The sequence below is a fragment of the Numida meleagris genome, chromosome 6 (genome assembly GCF_002078875.1).
Source record: "Numida meleagris isolate 19003 breed g44 Domestic line chromosome 6, NumMel1.0, whole genome shotgun sequence".
In the NCBI taxonomy this organism is placed as follows: domain Eukaryota; kingdom Metazoa; phylum Chordata; class Aves; order Galliformes; family Numididae; genus Numida; species Numida meleagris.
The window spans coordinates 12,418,623-12,434,311 of NC_034414.1; the positions used below are offsets into that span (position 1 = coordinate 12,418,623).

Here is a 15,689-nt window from a genome sequence, read left to right on the forward strand (position 1 = left end):
GCTTACCTCTGTATGCTGGTATCTTCTCAATTTTCCTCTTCGTCTTACATAGGAACCACCAGCATCCCATTGACTGACCCTATCAGTCTGCTTGTGGAAGACAAGCAGGTAGATTTCACACCTCGTTCAAGGGTGGTTATGTAGCCAGCCTAGCCATATTTTAAACTATTAAAGATCTGAGAGCTGCTTATTCATAATTTGTCTCAAAGCATAAGCATCGTTGTCTGAATACAAGCATGATCTGGCACATACTCCAAATATCTTGGCTCAAAATCCACAGGAGGTCTGTCTTGTTTATTAGGTTAGGGTGTTCTGTATTCAGAGCAAGGACCCACTGCATATTTCAAGTGTTTCCTTGTGGAGATTTGCACTCGGTACTTTCACACACTGGAGTGTTTCTTCTTGTAAAAAATAAGCAAATTGGGTGTGCTCTTTCTAGTGGAGCTGGAGACCAACAGGCATTCTGCCTGCTCCATACTTATAAAAATTTCATTCCATGAGTGTTCTTGTATATCTGATGTTGGTGAATCAGTCCGCACTTGGGTTGGGCCTGAGAGGGTACAGAACTATCTCCTCTGTGCTTTGAAAGCCTTCTGGCATCCCAGTAATGAGATGTAGGTTTGAGAGAGGCTGTACTTCTTACAAGCACGAGCATATAAATTTAGCCACTCTTAGGCAAGTCACAGTGCAGAAGCTGTAGCAAAAATGGAAAAAGAGGGTTTGGTTTTCCACAGGGAGTTTCAGGACTCATATAGCCCATAGCTAAACGTAAGTAGAAGGGATTCCTGAGTTAACAACTGAAGAGTTTTTGTGCATGCTTGTATGCATTTGAGAGAGTAAAACTTGTCAACCAATCATCTTTCTATTGTCACGTTTCTAAATTCCAAATGTGAATCTTAGGCAGAGATGCATACCTAGCTTCATTTGGCTGCACATGATCATAACCATGAGCACAGGCAATTTCTATTCAGTCTGGAAGATGAAAGATAAAAACAACTCCTAAGCCATAGGAAACCTCAGAACTAAGCATATTTTGCAAAATCTTTGAGTTTTCCCAGTTGGATTCTGCCTCGCTCTAGTCAGGAATTCCCCTCTCTTATTAAAGTGTTGCATAAGAAATGGCTTTTCCTACAATGAAGGATTGGCAGCGAGTCAGAGAGGGAGGAAGTGTGATTTTCTCAAGAGATAAAATAGCATCTAGAACACAGGTAGTGAGGCAAGATCCTGAAAATTGTAACTCCTGACACTGCCACTAGTCATCACTACAAAACTCTTCTTTTCAGCTGAGAACAGAAAGTGTGCATAGCACACAGTGTACAAAGTTGCCTACTGCCTAACAGAAAAGACTGAAAAACCTAGTAATAATGAGCAGTTGCAGAAAAAGTTGCCTAGTTTCATTCGTCATGCTCCAGTGTATGAGAGATTAAATGACTTCTCAGTTTCTTTAATTCTAGAACATTTGACAGAACTGACAGCATAAATGTGTGTAGCATCATCTGAAAATGAGATTAATAATTATATTGATTTTATGCAGCAAAGTATGAGAATATGAGAACATAAGTCTAGGTCTCATGGAAATTTTGAATGTTTAGTGGCTGTTAGCTTAGAAAAAAAGGAAAACATCTGCAAATTTTCAAATCCATAGCTGTCTGTGACAGATAAGACAAAAGCAAACAAGCTTAAAATGTAGCAGAGATTATTTATGTTAGGCATTAGGAGGGAAGAATTACAGATAAAGTATGGTGAAGTACTAGGATAGATTTCTTGCAGAATGTTTGGAATATTCACCACCGGAGGTCCTTAAAAACAGCCTATTTAGCTATCTTTCGAGAATGAACAAAGACTGCTTTGGGACAAGGGCATGGCCAGATTACATTTGGAGGTCCCTTTAAAACATATGTTTCTACAGACCCTTGAAGAAATGGAACACTTCCTTTCAACACTTGCAGCTCCTTCTGCAGTGTCCCATATACCTAGGCGCAGAATTGTTGGGGCACTTTTGGATCAGGAATCTATAAGTGTTAAGATGACAATTTCCCGTTGAGCTGTTGCTGAGCAATATGAAACACTTCTTACTCCCACCATCCTATCTCCATACAGTTCTCAATAGCCAGACTAGGCAGCTAGAAAGAAAGCTTACAAAACAAATTCACATCCCTGCTCTGACCATGCATGGTGTTCCTACTAAATCACAAGATTTAATCTATCCTAGATAAAACCGGAAAACTTGCCTGTGACCTACAAAGAACTGTTCCAAACTTTGCCTGGTGACCAGCTGGCTGGCCATGTGGTCACAGAGAAATACTGTATGTACTACACTTCCAGTTCTGATTCAGTCTTGCTTATCCCTGTAACTACCTTGTCAAAGCACATGGCTGCCTGCTAGGACTAACATTTGAGAGATCTGCTTCTAATTTACTTATTGCAATGTCAACACCGAATAACTTAAGCATATTTTCCACAGATGACTGCACATTTTTTTTAACACGCTGTTTCATGTCTGCATGCCACTAAGCATTCCAAGATTTTTTTGCAAGCTGTCATATATTTTGGGGGGACATTACATAATCATTTCATCCATGAGCTGCTAGCTGGACTTTTTATCTGACTCCGGAGCAAGCTTTGTTTATCTGAAAGCTTATTTCTTTCATTAGCCTCAGCTAAGAAGCATGACTTTGAACAATCTCATGACTGAACTGGTGTGTTCACTGAAGTGAGCTGTGTTGATTGTCTTTATTATACCACTGGAAGAAGAAAGACAGACAGATGGTCTGCCAAGATGGTCATCTGTCCCTTCAGAGACAAAGGCTTGGTGGTTACGTCTGATTGCACCCTCGTATACATATTTCACATCTTCAAAGCACAGCTGGATTTTCCCCCTTTCAAATACTTTCAATTTCATAATTGTCACTCAAAAGATCTGCAAACATCTTATATTGGGATTCTTAAGGAAATGTTGCCCAAGTGGCTTTTTGACGAAGTCCTCGCTTTTGCTCACTTTCACAGCATTAGCTGGTTGCTAGTATCTTGTGCCTGCATTTAGTCATTTCATCAGTCAAACAGATTCAATATTTCTTTTGAAAATTCAGCAAAATTACTTACACATTCAAAGTGAATCATTCGCTTGAATCAGGATCCATATCTCTAAGTGAGCCTGGGAAATCAGTCTTGACAGATAACAGAGTTGTTATAAAGCTAAGTATTTTAAAGGAGCTTTCATTTAACTCAAGCTTAGGCTGAGCTGTGGCAAAAAGATTTCTCTATTGTTAAACATTTTGTTAATATCTGAGCTAAGTTTTACGTGAAGAGTGGTTAAAATATAGTTTTAAAAATAAGATAAAAAGGCAAAGCTCGGTGATTCGTGTCACAGACAGGCAAAAGTTGGCAACTTCAAGCAGGTTTAACAGGAGTTTCAGATTCAAACCTTGAACAGATGAATACTGATGCTTTGTAGAAAACAAGCTCATGACTTACCAGCACTGATCTGAAAAAGTACTAGACCTGGGATTCTTTTCAGTTGAGAGAAAAAAACAGAAAGATAAAGCATGTAGGATGTCACTAGCGTCATAACTTACTTTTATGAAAGCACTACAGCACTAATGGCTTCACCATTTCTCCTTTGGAGATGAAGATGTATGATCAGAATGTTTTCTTCTCCCATTTTAGTTTTGCAAGGTCCTCGGTTCTCCTATGGGAGAAGAAATTCATGCTCAGAGGCCCTGTTCATACTGACTAAGAAGATAACTTCTTAGTTCCTGTGCTTTGTATGTTCAACAGGACCAGGATAGTTATGATCTAGTAAATTAAGTATTTTTGTCACTCACCAGAACAGAGCAGCAGAAAGTCAAGGTGCCACTTCTATAGAAAATGTTCTGATGCTTCAAGAAGATGTAGTTCAAGCAAAACACTATCTTCCTCCGTCTTTCATTCGGAGGTAGGAAAGGGTAGGATTTTCTGAATTTCCCTGCAACATGAGAGGGATTGAGAATCACTTTTTAGAAAATACTTCTGTTTGCAGTTGCAAAGGCTGGCAAATCTCCTGTGAATGTCATCTGTTTCTTTCCTCCTCTCTAGCTTTAGTCAGGATTGTTACATGTTTCTGAGCAGTATCAAAGGAGAAGAGTGCCCGTCTGCAGTGTGCAGTTTCTACCGACTCACACGGAACGTGTGATCTGGAATGAACTATGAATGGTGTGTTGTGTAGATCCCTGTTTTCTAGAAAACAAAGGTGACTCTGTGGTCACTGAAACTTGACTGCAAAAACAGTGCTGCTTCAGCTGCCACCACCAACCTTTCTTGCCTATGGTCCAAGAGCAGTGTCCCTGTTATGACAGACTCAGCCAAGGCTTCCAATCACAGGTCCCCACTCCACACACACACAGGGTGGACATCAGGCTACTAACAAACAGCAGACAGTCCCAAGGTCCAGGAAGTTTACTATTTCAATTTTAAGAAGTAGACAAACAGCAGTACAAAAGATTCAGAAACACACGCTTGAAGTCAAGAAATGAGTCAGATGCCGGAAAACAGACTCGATCATTTGACTTCTATCCCAATGTTTTAAACACCAGCCTTCAGTGCCTATTCTGCATTGAAACCTGGTAATTCCAGGCACTATATTAATGAATTCTAGTGGGTTACTCGGCTTATTTCTTAAAGTGGAACATAAAAAGATTTCTTATCTTCAAGATGAGAACTATCTCAGAAATGCAAGGTGAAGTACTGTTTCAAAAAGTGATTCTCAGAAGCAGGCAGTCACACTTAGGTATTTAATACTGTCCGGTCCAATCCTCAGACCTTTTCCTGAATCAACCTAGTCTCCTAATCCTTGTGTATTACAAGGTTTATCCATGTTTTTTATCTGTTTCCTTTCCATGCTGAATGGAAATATACTGGTTGATTATTCATGAGAGGCTAGATCTGATTCTGTTATCTGTAGGTTAGATACATGGCAGTGGAGAAGCAGGCCATATAGAAATACACTCATTTATAGTAAGATACTTGTGTATGCTTTTTTATCATAAAATGCCTTGGGTTGTTGGGGACCTCAGAGATCATCTAGTTTCAAGCCCCTGCCACGGGCAGGGTTACCACCCCCTAAATCAGGCACCAGCTCATGCTGCCCAGGGCCCCATCCAGCCTGGCCTTAAACATCTCCAGGGATGGGGCATCCACAGCTTCTCTGGACACCCTGTGCCAGCACCTCACCCTCCTCTCAGGGAAAAATTTCCCCCAATGTCTAATCTAAATCTCGCCTCTTTCAGTTTAAAACTGCAATATAAATTAGATGGTGAAATTCTTCACTTACGGACATGATGAATTTTAGCATCTTTCAAAATAGCCCATTAAAAAATAGAACCACTATTAGCAGAAATTATGCAGAAGTGTAATTTTTTTTCTCTCCCGAATGAAGGCACTTTAGCATAACTTACATTTTAATCAAAACATCCCTTTAGAAGTCTCCTCTCTGCCTTCTCGTATGGCTTGTGCCATTCTGGACAATCTGAGAATTTTCTTTGTTGGTATTAGAGACAGAAAGAAGCAATGGAAGCACCATCTCTAGACTAAGTAGGAATCATTCACATGTGTCAAAACAGATAAAAGAGTTTTGATCACTTCAAACACATTACCTAGGTATTTTCTTGAATTATAGAAAAATTTAGCTGCCATTATGTAACTCAACAGCACATGACATCACTTGATAAAATTCTCGCTCTTTTTCCCCAGCAGATTCTGGCCCTAGAGATTCTGAGAGATTCTGTTGTAAAATGTAAACAGAAGGAAGATTAAGAAACACTAAATATCACAAGATCAATCCACTTGTTCAATCTGGGTTTGGGCCATTATTACTGAAATAAAGAGATAGCCTTATTTTCCAAGACAGACAACACATAAAAGTCCCAAATCTTCACTAGATTTTACCAGCTTTGCTCGTCTCTGGATTTGACTAGCTGTCATGTTAGGCATGACAGCTGATTTTCATTGGGCTTTTTGATAGAGGGCCAAGGAGGGCTCTTTTTTTTTTTTTTTTTTTTTTTTGTACCTTTTGGTATGAATTAATGCTGATCTTAGAAAAACAGCAGCTGAATGGCTTCTGGATTTTATTACCTCCTTGATAGATCTTGTATCAGCTAACCAACGAGGAAAAATATTCAGATGAAAAAAAGGATGGGGCAATATATGTTTGGGATCATTAATATATTTCTATGCCAATTATATACTACACAGTCATTCATTTACAGAAGGCTTCTAAACCTCTGCATTTGATCAGCTGTAGTGGATAAATACACCAGAGGTGGGTGCCAGTGAATGAACTATCAGGTGTGGTTCTCATTCATTTCTGCACTTCTTTGGATCAGCCAAGAGACTGGTAAACTGTAATGGGACCTTTATTAAGAGGCTGCTCGGTAGTTGCCCTCTTCTTTCAGTCCATGCAGGTTTCCTACTAAACTGAATTGTTTCCAGACAAAATGCCAGCCTGATAGATAACTCCTTAACACCAATGTGGCATTAAGAAGCAGGCATTCTTTTACTGAGGCACTGGATGCAAGGGGGATAGCTCTGCCTATCATGCATACCTAGCACAAAATATCTTCAGCTCATACACATTACTTGTATTACATACATAAAGATTTGCCTGGACAGTACATACATATTCAATACTTGCCCCAAAATCATTAATATAAGGTACCACCTCCTTGCACTTGCTCAGTCTTTTTGTGGTAGTGGTCCTGGAACCCCAGTTGGTCATCTGTGTGTAGCTTAGTAGAATATTCTGGTCTTTATAAAGTTTCTTTTGTGGGATGCTTTGCTAAGAAAAGCACTGAACACTACTTTCCATCTTATGAGTGGTCTCGTGGTTATGTATGCAGGCACCTTCTGCAAACAATCTACCTTATGTTACCAAAAAAGCTGTCACAAAACAACTGACTCCTTTGCAACTTACAGGGTACATCTACTTCCCTGACCCACGTAGTTCCTATATCTCAAGGATATATCTGGATGACTATACATCGCTGAAGTAATGTAATTTGCTTGTACAAAACAACCATATACTACAGAAGCTGTAAATTTCACAGAATCACGAAATCACAGAACCATAGGGGTTGGAAGGGACCTCTGGAGATCATCTAGTCCAGCCGCCCTGCTAAAGCAGGTTCCTTACAGTAGGTTGTGCAGGAAAGTGTCCAGGCAGATTTTAAATATCTACCAGAGCCGTGAAATGTAGATAGCACAAGACACACTGTAGACATGGCAAGATGTAAAAATATACACTGGGACATAGTGGTATAATTGTTACATTTAAAATCAAGGGCCTTTCGATACTGAAGCATGGAATGACTAAGAACTACTTTTTCTTCTCAAACATAAAATAGGCTTTATGATTAGATAGTAATTTGACAGTGAAAAAAAAAATTAGATTGAGATCCATCCTGTCAGCACCATTGCTTGGACTCGGTTTTATGAAGTCTTGAAAGCAGACCCACAGCTCCAAAGCAGCAAAGCATTCAAGAACACACCTGTATCTGTGAACGAACTCTGCATGTTCTTAAATACAGACAGAATGATTCAAATACTTCATGCTCATTCAACAGATACTTCCCTGCTCTGCTGAACTGGGGACTAAAAGTTCTCAATTCCCCTCTGAAGCCAAAGAGAACACAACAAGAGCTAACAGCAAGAGAGATTATGGCTGTGATGTTCTCTACTGGTAACACTGCTAGCATGTACCACTGCAGAGAATTTAAATATCCTGTCAGAACTGGTCATTTCCTCCCTTCACTGCAGGAAAACAGCGCTTCTTAACACAGTTGATGTGAAAGAGCAGCCTGACGGTTATCCTAAGCAGGAAAAACTCACTCAGGAGATGTATTCATATATGGGAAGAGAAGAATCACATTTTGAGTCAGCATAAAGGGGCCTTTTCACAGATCCCTTAAAATGCAAAATGGTTCAATTCCCTTCTCTGCTTCTTATCTGCAAGTGCTACCTGGTTTAATGAAGTGTCAGCATTTCCTTCTGCAGCTTGAGTTCTCAGGGCTCTAAAACTCTACAGTAAAAATCTGCTCCAGGCTGAAATGCAGCAGCCATGCTCTAAGGCTGCTGGGAACATATTCCTGAATTCTTGTTGAAAAATGTTTTTTGTTTCCTGTTTTACTGACACTCAGAAAATTGGGCAACTAACCCCTGCTTAATTATGCTCTGAACTTTAACAATATCATGCACAAACTGACTTTGACCACTTAAAAGCCTCTTCGACTTATTTTTCAGGAAGACTGTTGAGAATTGGTGAAGTCAATAACAATAAAATGAAAACTGGGCAACCTGATTCAGCTGTGCATGTCCTGTTCATTGCAGGGGAGTTGGGCGAGATGACCTTTAAAGGTCAAGATGACCTATGATTCTATGATTCTGAAACATATAGAACCTGTGCACGTTTATCTAGGATCACAAAGTACATCTACACCACTTAGCATTTTTAACCTATTTTACAGACAAAGAGACTGTGCCTGGAGAAATTTCCCTGTTTAACAGGAACAGTTAAACAATCCAATACAAAGATACCAGCAGTCCTGCTTCTCAACTTCCCTAACCTCTAGTTTGTTTATCTTCCAGACTATCGTATTAAGCACTGATTGTAGCACATATTAACACGTACACTGGACCACCACATAAGAACTCTCTGATAGCCTGATGCAAGGGAAGGTACTTGGTTTTGTATCTGTGACAACGGGTAAGCTTCTCATCTTATTGGCAGCAAGGCTGGAGAATGGAGAAGAGCCTGTTTTCCTCTGTATCCTTCCAAGCTTACTTGCTCTTATTGGTCAAATACTGGCACAGGCTGGCCCAGCTGTGGAGATACCCAGGATCAGACAAGGCCCTGGGCATGCCTGGTCCAACTTTGAAGTTGTCCCAGATGACCTCCAGAGGGCCCTTCCAACATAAGTGATTCTGTGATTTCTCTCTATTAAACAGTTCACCTTAAACTTGGCAAATACTTGCTTTTGACTTTATTTGCTAATAGGGAAGGTCAAGTGCAGTTTTGTACTATGTCTACCTAGACAAGCAGACAGGAGGAACTTCTCTATTGCAGGAGAGTTTGGTAGCATGAAGCAGAAGTTAAAAATAACTTTTAACTTAATTTAACTATTCTAAAAAATAAAAATAACTTTTAACTTAATTTAACTATTCTATTTCTTGGGCAGTGATTTGTTTCAGATTATTGCTCTGCATTTACTGGCAGCAGACAATTAAAAGAAACTAAGTCTTTTTAATCCCTGCTCTGGCTACGCTGCTGGAAAAGGGACATTATGATTAGTGGGACATTATGAGAACATCTAAATAATATTTTAATTTACACAGTTCCTCATGCTTAAGCAGACAGTGCAATAATGTCATACACAACTTCTCTTGTCAGAGACGCACAAGAGACAAACAGGAAGATAACGGATGCAAAGAGAGAAACGGAAGGAGGTATTACCATTACTGCAATGCTCTAACGCACAAACAGGCTTCTTATATATACAAAACTACTTGATTTATTAAAGGAGGACTGAGCAGAGAAAGTGTGGCTATTAGAGTTGCAAATTTCATCCTGACTGTTCCCCTCAGTTATTATGGAATATAACCAAGGGATCTCCTTTAAGCTGAGGAGAGCAGGAACTGAGGCAGAAAAAGGAAATAACTCTTAGAAAAAGCACTCAATGACTTTGGGTGCTGCTTCCATCCTCAGCATGACTTGATTAGCCAAACTGATGTCCAACAGCCTTAAAAAAGAAAAGGATCAATCTAGTTCTCGTATGAGTCTTACGTTGCAATGAGAATGTCTTGAAGAAAACCTTGTTTGGTAAAATCTGGTAGATCTGTCTCATTTTGGATCAGTTGACAGGTATACACAAAACCTCATGCTCCTCCTCCCTGCCTGACTCTCCAAAATAATTAAATAAATAAATATTAGATTTAAAAAAAAAAAAAAAAAAAAAAAGATGTGGAGAAGGAAGTTGGGAACAGACATATTTACTGCAGGAGAGCTTGGTTTTGATAAATGCCTGTTCCTTGACCTGTCCCTGGGATTTGGTAATATAGCCCAACAATACCAAAGCTGAGTCTGATCCTTACTAAAGAGGCCACCTGAGACTGCCACTTGCATTTACCAGCACCTTACTGAGAAATCTGAAGCACCGCAGCTCTCACACAGCTGGGAGCAAGAGGCAGCCACCATACCTCAGACACAATGCTGCAAAAGGACTCCTGCATGACCACTGTCCTAAGAGGTGTTCTCTACCTTTAAGACCAGGAAGACTCAGTTTAGGCAGGCAGAATTTAAGTATGTTCTTGACTGAAATACCAAAGAGAGCTCTGAGGTTCAAATGTTTGCTTAAATTTATACTCATGCTGAAGTGCTATCTATACAGGAATGACTGCATTGACACTGTCTGTATGGAACTACTACTCTCCCTCCAAGTTTGAATCTCAAGCTGTCTTGGTTAGTGAGATTTTGCATCATCAGTCCAGAGGAAGAAGACTCAGTATAATCTTCAGTTCTAGCACAGCTCTTGTCTCTCTCTTTTGTCAGAATCAAAGCTTCTGTGCTTAACTTACTGTTTAACATTTCTCTCATATCTTTCTTTCCACAGTATGTGGCATTTGCCTCCCTCTTCTTCATTCTGGTCTCCATCACCACCTTCTGCCTCGAGACCCATGAGAGATTTAACCCCATTGTGAACAAGACAGAAACTGAATTCATCGGGAATGACACCCAGGTGCGGCACTACAGGGAAGCAGAGACTGAAGCATTCCTCACCTACATTGAAGGTGTCTGTGTGGTCTGGTTTACATTTGAGTTCTTGATGAGAGTCACTTTCTGCCCAAACAAGGTGGAATTTATCAAAAACTCTTTGAACATCATTGACTTTGTGGCCATACTGCCTTTCTATCTAGAGGTTGGACTCAGTGGCCTGTCTTCCAAAGCTGCTAAGGATGTCCTGGGCTTCCTCCGTGTAGTCCGTTTCGTGCGAATCCTGCGAATTTTCAAGCTGACCCGCCACTTCGTTGGGTTGCGGGTCTTGGGACACACCCTCCGTGCCAGCACAAATGAATTCTTGCTGCTCATCATATTTTTGGCATTGGGCGTCTTAATCTTTGCCACGATGATCTATTATGCCGAGAGAATAGGTGCTAAACCAAATGACCCTAGTGCCAGTGAACACACACACTTTAAAAACATCCCCATCGGCTTCTGGTGGGCTGTTGTCACCATGACGACCCTGGGCTACGGAGACATGTATCCTCAGACTTGGTCAGGCATGCTGGTGGGGGCCCTCTGCGCTCTCGCCGGCGTGCTGACCATTGCCATGCCTGTCCCTGTCATTGTGAACAATTTCGGAATGTATTACTCCTTAGCTATGGCTAAGCAGAAGCTACCAAAGAAAAAAAAGAAGCATATCCCGAGGCCACCCCAGCTGGGATCCCCCAATTATTGTAAATCTGTCGTAAACTCTCCACACCACAGTACTCAGAGCGACACTTGCCCACTGGCCCAAGAAGAAATTTTAGAAATTAACAGAGCAGGTAGGAAACCTCTTAGAGGAATGTCCATCTGACCGTTAACCTCCATCCCGCGTAGTGATTTAAGATTCAGCCAGACTGCTTTCTTAGAGCAATGGGTAGCACATTTATCCATTCTAGTCCCACCATCACACAGTGAATAATATGTGTGAAATCTAGGTTGCAGGGACAAATGGTACAGTGGAGGCTGATCAGCAAAACTAAGCATGAGAGCACGCTCTAGGAGCCCAAACTTTGGTCCTGGTTAAGGGCATACAAGTCTCAAGATATTTTGAAGAGCTGTTATTACATCTAGTGGAAGAATTTTGAGAGTTCTACAGCTATTTTGCTGGACTGTGTAATGCATCTCAGAGGCTCCTGAGAGCTGAATGCTTCACAGAGCAGAGTAGGAGCCAAGTACTCAGCAATTACAGAGTTCTCTGACAAAACAGGGCTGGAATTTGAAACAGCCAGATGCTTTCTCATTTGTTCCCAATTGGGACCTTTCAGCTATTTTAAATGGCAGATATTGTACATCTCATTACAGAAACTAGGTGCCTAGTAAGTTGAAGGGACAACTATATCATCATGCATATTCATGAGACAATCCGTCTCTTTCTGATGATTAACTGCAAAGTAGAACAACAGCTCAAATTCTTGACACTAATACAAAATGACTCACTCTGAGACAAGACTAGATGTAAGGATGTTTATTCCATGGCATGTTAACCAGTTATTCTATAATATTCCACTAGAATTTAGCATTTAGAGCTACGAAGAGTTTTGAACTACATTTTCTAAACCACACTCCTTTTTGCAAGTATGGGTTGGTGAGTTAGAGCTCTTTCAACCTTTTAGCGGCAAAGGCTGACTGGAAAAGGTCTGACTGGTCACTACTGGCTGGTTTGACCTCAACAGTGATGGCCTCATATTATGGCATTTTTTACTTTTAATTATACTGATTTATGTCAGCAATAGGTGAAACCAGAGCAAAATTAATCATTCTAATTCTACCAGGGGGGAGGGAAATGGAAAAAATACTAGTCACCATGGAATATATTATAATATCCCATGGCTAGTGGTTAATTATGGGAATATCTCAGTTTTATGAGAATCCTCCTACAGCACATAAAGTTACGGGGCTCCAATTTGATTATTCAACCCCATAATCTACCTCTACCCACGGAATATCACTATTTATTCTATGGAGTAATTTCAAAGTAGATAACAATGTCAAAAACAAAGCCAACTGCATTTTTGGCAGATGTTCCAACCAAGTTGCATAGTAGACATTTTACAGCCTATTCAGAGTATTCCCCTGTGTTGCACTAGATAAAACAGATCTCCAATCAAGTGATTTTAACTGACAACTAGACAAGGGATGTTTGGAAAGAGCTAGTGTATACCTATGATGGTCTTGTGTTATCATTTTTTTTACTTTGAAGAAAATTCTAATTTGTTACTCATCCTGAGTGAGGTATTTTCTTGTCATCTCATAGCCATGCATGTTGATATCATTGTGAGAAGCACAAAGAAAGTGAGACTTTCCTTTGTGTGTAACTTCACCTATGCCAGTGCTAATTTTGGAGGGGAAGAGCTGGTGGGAACTTTTCTCTCTTCTTTTGTCTTTTTCCTCTTGTGCAACTGTGTAAAATCCATTCAGAAGGTAAAGAGCTTTCATTTTTTTTGTTAAAGGCTATTCCATTGCAACAGGCCAATCACAATTCACGTGACTGATAGACTGTCTCTTTCCTATTGTATCTTTGGTGCATAAGCGTATGGTTTTATCATCCATTCCCTTCAGGTTGCAAATGCTTATCACAAGTCATGTCCAAGCAGCAAAATTCCTCGTAAGTGGATGCCTTTGTGGCATCACATATCGAGAGGGAAAGAGTGCACAGACAATATGGCGCGTTTCCTACCACAAGCAATATGCCAACTGCCCACTTGTGAAGTGTATAAGACATCTCACTTCTGAGTACATTAGCAAACAGCGGCAGAGTGACCTTCTTCTCAGAAATCCTTTTCTTTATAAAGTTCCTTCCATTACATATCCTGGACCTCCCTGGGAACTAAGATTTCTACAAGTTCAATGCAAATCCACACTGCTATCCTGAGAATATGTGTAATTTTGGTTCAATGTGGAACTGTTTTGCCACCTCCAGTGCTCTAAGATCAGCTGTTACCACAATAACCATGAAATATTGATAGTAACAGCAACTTATCTATTTCTGCAATAATTAATTAGAAGAGGCTATTTTTATATATGTGTACAAGCATATATATTTTGAGAAGTAACAAAGCACACTTGTATTTCAGCTAACAAAATGGACTCGGTAACACTGTTGCTGAAGACCTGTTTCTGATAATTATTATGCACCACTAGCAGCAAAAAATATTGCCTGCATCTCTCAGCTTCCTCACAAGGAAAGATCTATTCTTGTGCAAGAGAAAACTGCAAAATAATACAATCAGAACTAACTGTTAAAACAAGACCTGCACATCCAAGGTTCAAAACTCAATATCCAAGGTTCACTTTATGTATATGAAACTTTCAAAGGCGCTAACTTGTTCCTGAAACTGTAACCTAAACATTATATAGAAGCAGAGACTTGCAAGTAGTGAATGTTCCCCATCCTGTAAAATATTTGCATTAACCCCACCTAGCTGTAGACTACCAGTTAACATCGTGCTAGGAACTCAGAACGGGTCCATCAGACCTAATGTTTCTGAAATAACGCTGAGTTGTTCAAGATATCTTTTGTAATTTGTAATAGCAAAGGTTCGGTGTGGTGATATCTACGTGATATACAGCCATACTGTGTATATCTAGCTACATTATTCACACACAAAAAAAGCCTATTTAGTTGCTCAAGAGTAAGGGACATCACATGAAGTTACTAATTCCATATATTATTTGTGGTGCAATGATTAAATTCTTCACAAAGCAGTGATGAGTATGAAATAGTTCCACATATGACTACCTCCTCACAGCCAAGTGCCCCCATACAAACTGAATCAGTAGTTCACAGCTGTTCTTGGTCCATACACACAGGGCCAAGGGGTCTCAACAGAGAACTCTGCACAGCCATACCCCAGTGCCTCCTCACAGGCTAAGAAGCACTTTCCTGGCACAGACATGCAAACAGGAGAACTGTGCCCAGCGGCTGCACAGCTGCTGCCAGTGATGCCATGGTGATTCGCATGCAAAGCAAAGATGTTTTGAATTGAAATTCGGGTAGGTTTGAATTGAATTTTTAAATAGGCCCCAACACTCTCAGCAGCCCAGTCCTGTGTAATCTACATCTGGCAGGAGGGTATCTTTAAATAACCGCTCTTGGTTTAAATTTCATAAAGAGCTCTATCATGCCCTTCCCTGTCTGCAACAACTTTTCCTGCTCTCCACCCTATCCCTTCCGGCCAATGGGCAGGTGGGAGAGCAGCAGAAGGAGAGGAAATGCATTTCAGACTAGACGCCCTCACCAGTAGCATTAAGAAAGCACAGATTAGCCCTATACAAAAAATGTTCTCCAAGATAGCCTCTGGTGTCCATAAATTCTCAAGATACTGTTTATATAGTGCCAGGAGAAACTGGGCCTGTGATAGCACAAAGAAGCAGATCTCATCTGACCCGTCTCCTTTAGTGTCCAAAGGAGGGCTACAAAGATGGCAAAGGGTCTGCAGGGCAAGATGTACGAGGAGTGGCTCAGCCCAGAACAGAGGAGCTGAGGGGAGGCCTCATGGCAGCCTACAGCTCCTCACAGGGAGCTGAGGGGCAGCACTGAGCTCTGCTCTCTGGTGACAGTAACAGGACCTAAGGGAAGGGCTCGGAGCTGTGTTAAGGGAGGGGCAGGTGGGAGTTAGGGAAAAGTTCTGCACCAGAGGGCACTGGGCATGGAACAGGCTGCCCAGGGCGGTGGGCACAGCCCCAAGCTGCTGGCGTTCAAGGAGAGCTTGGACAATGCTCTCAAACACAGGGTTTGAATTTTCCATGGTCCTGTGTGAAGCCAAGATTTGGAATCAGTGTACTTTGTGGATCCCTTCCAACTTGGGATATTCTGTGATTCCAGTATTTTCATTTGACACAGGGCTTAATTTAACTGAGCAAGATCATTTGAAAGGTCTGTGACAAAGCCATTAGT

At 40.7% G+C, this 15,689-nt stretch overlaps 1 protein-coding gene across 2 annotated transcripts in view; it reads left to right on the forward strand.

Moving 5' to 3' along the window:
- KCNC1 (potassium voltage-gated channel subfamily C member 1) overlaps positions 1-15,689 on the forward strand; it is a 105,270-nt gene that overhangs the window by 74,483 nt on the left and 15,098 nt on the right. For both annotated transcript variants that reach the window (XM_021403890.1, XM_021403889.1), the window contains exon 2: positions 10,638-11,571. In XM_021403890.1, the coding sequence (XP_021259565.1) occupies positions 10,638-11,571 (934 nt within the window). The remainder of the gene's footprint in view (positions 1-10,637; positions 11,572-15,689) is intronic.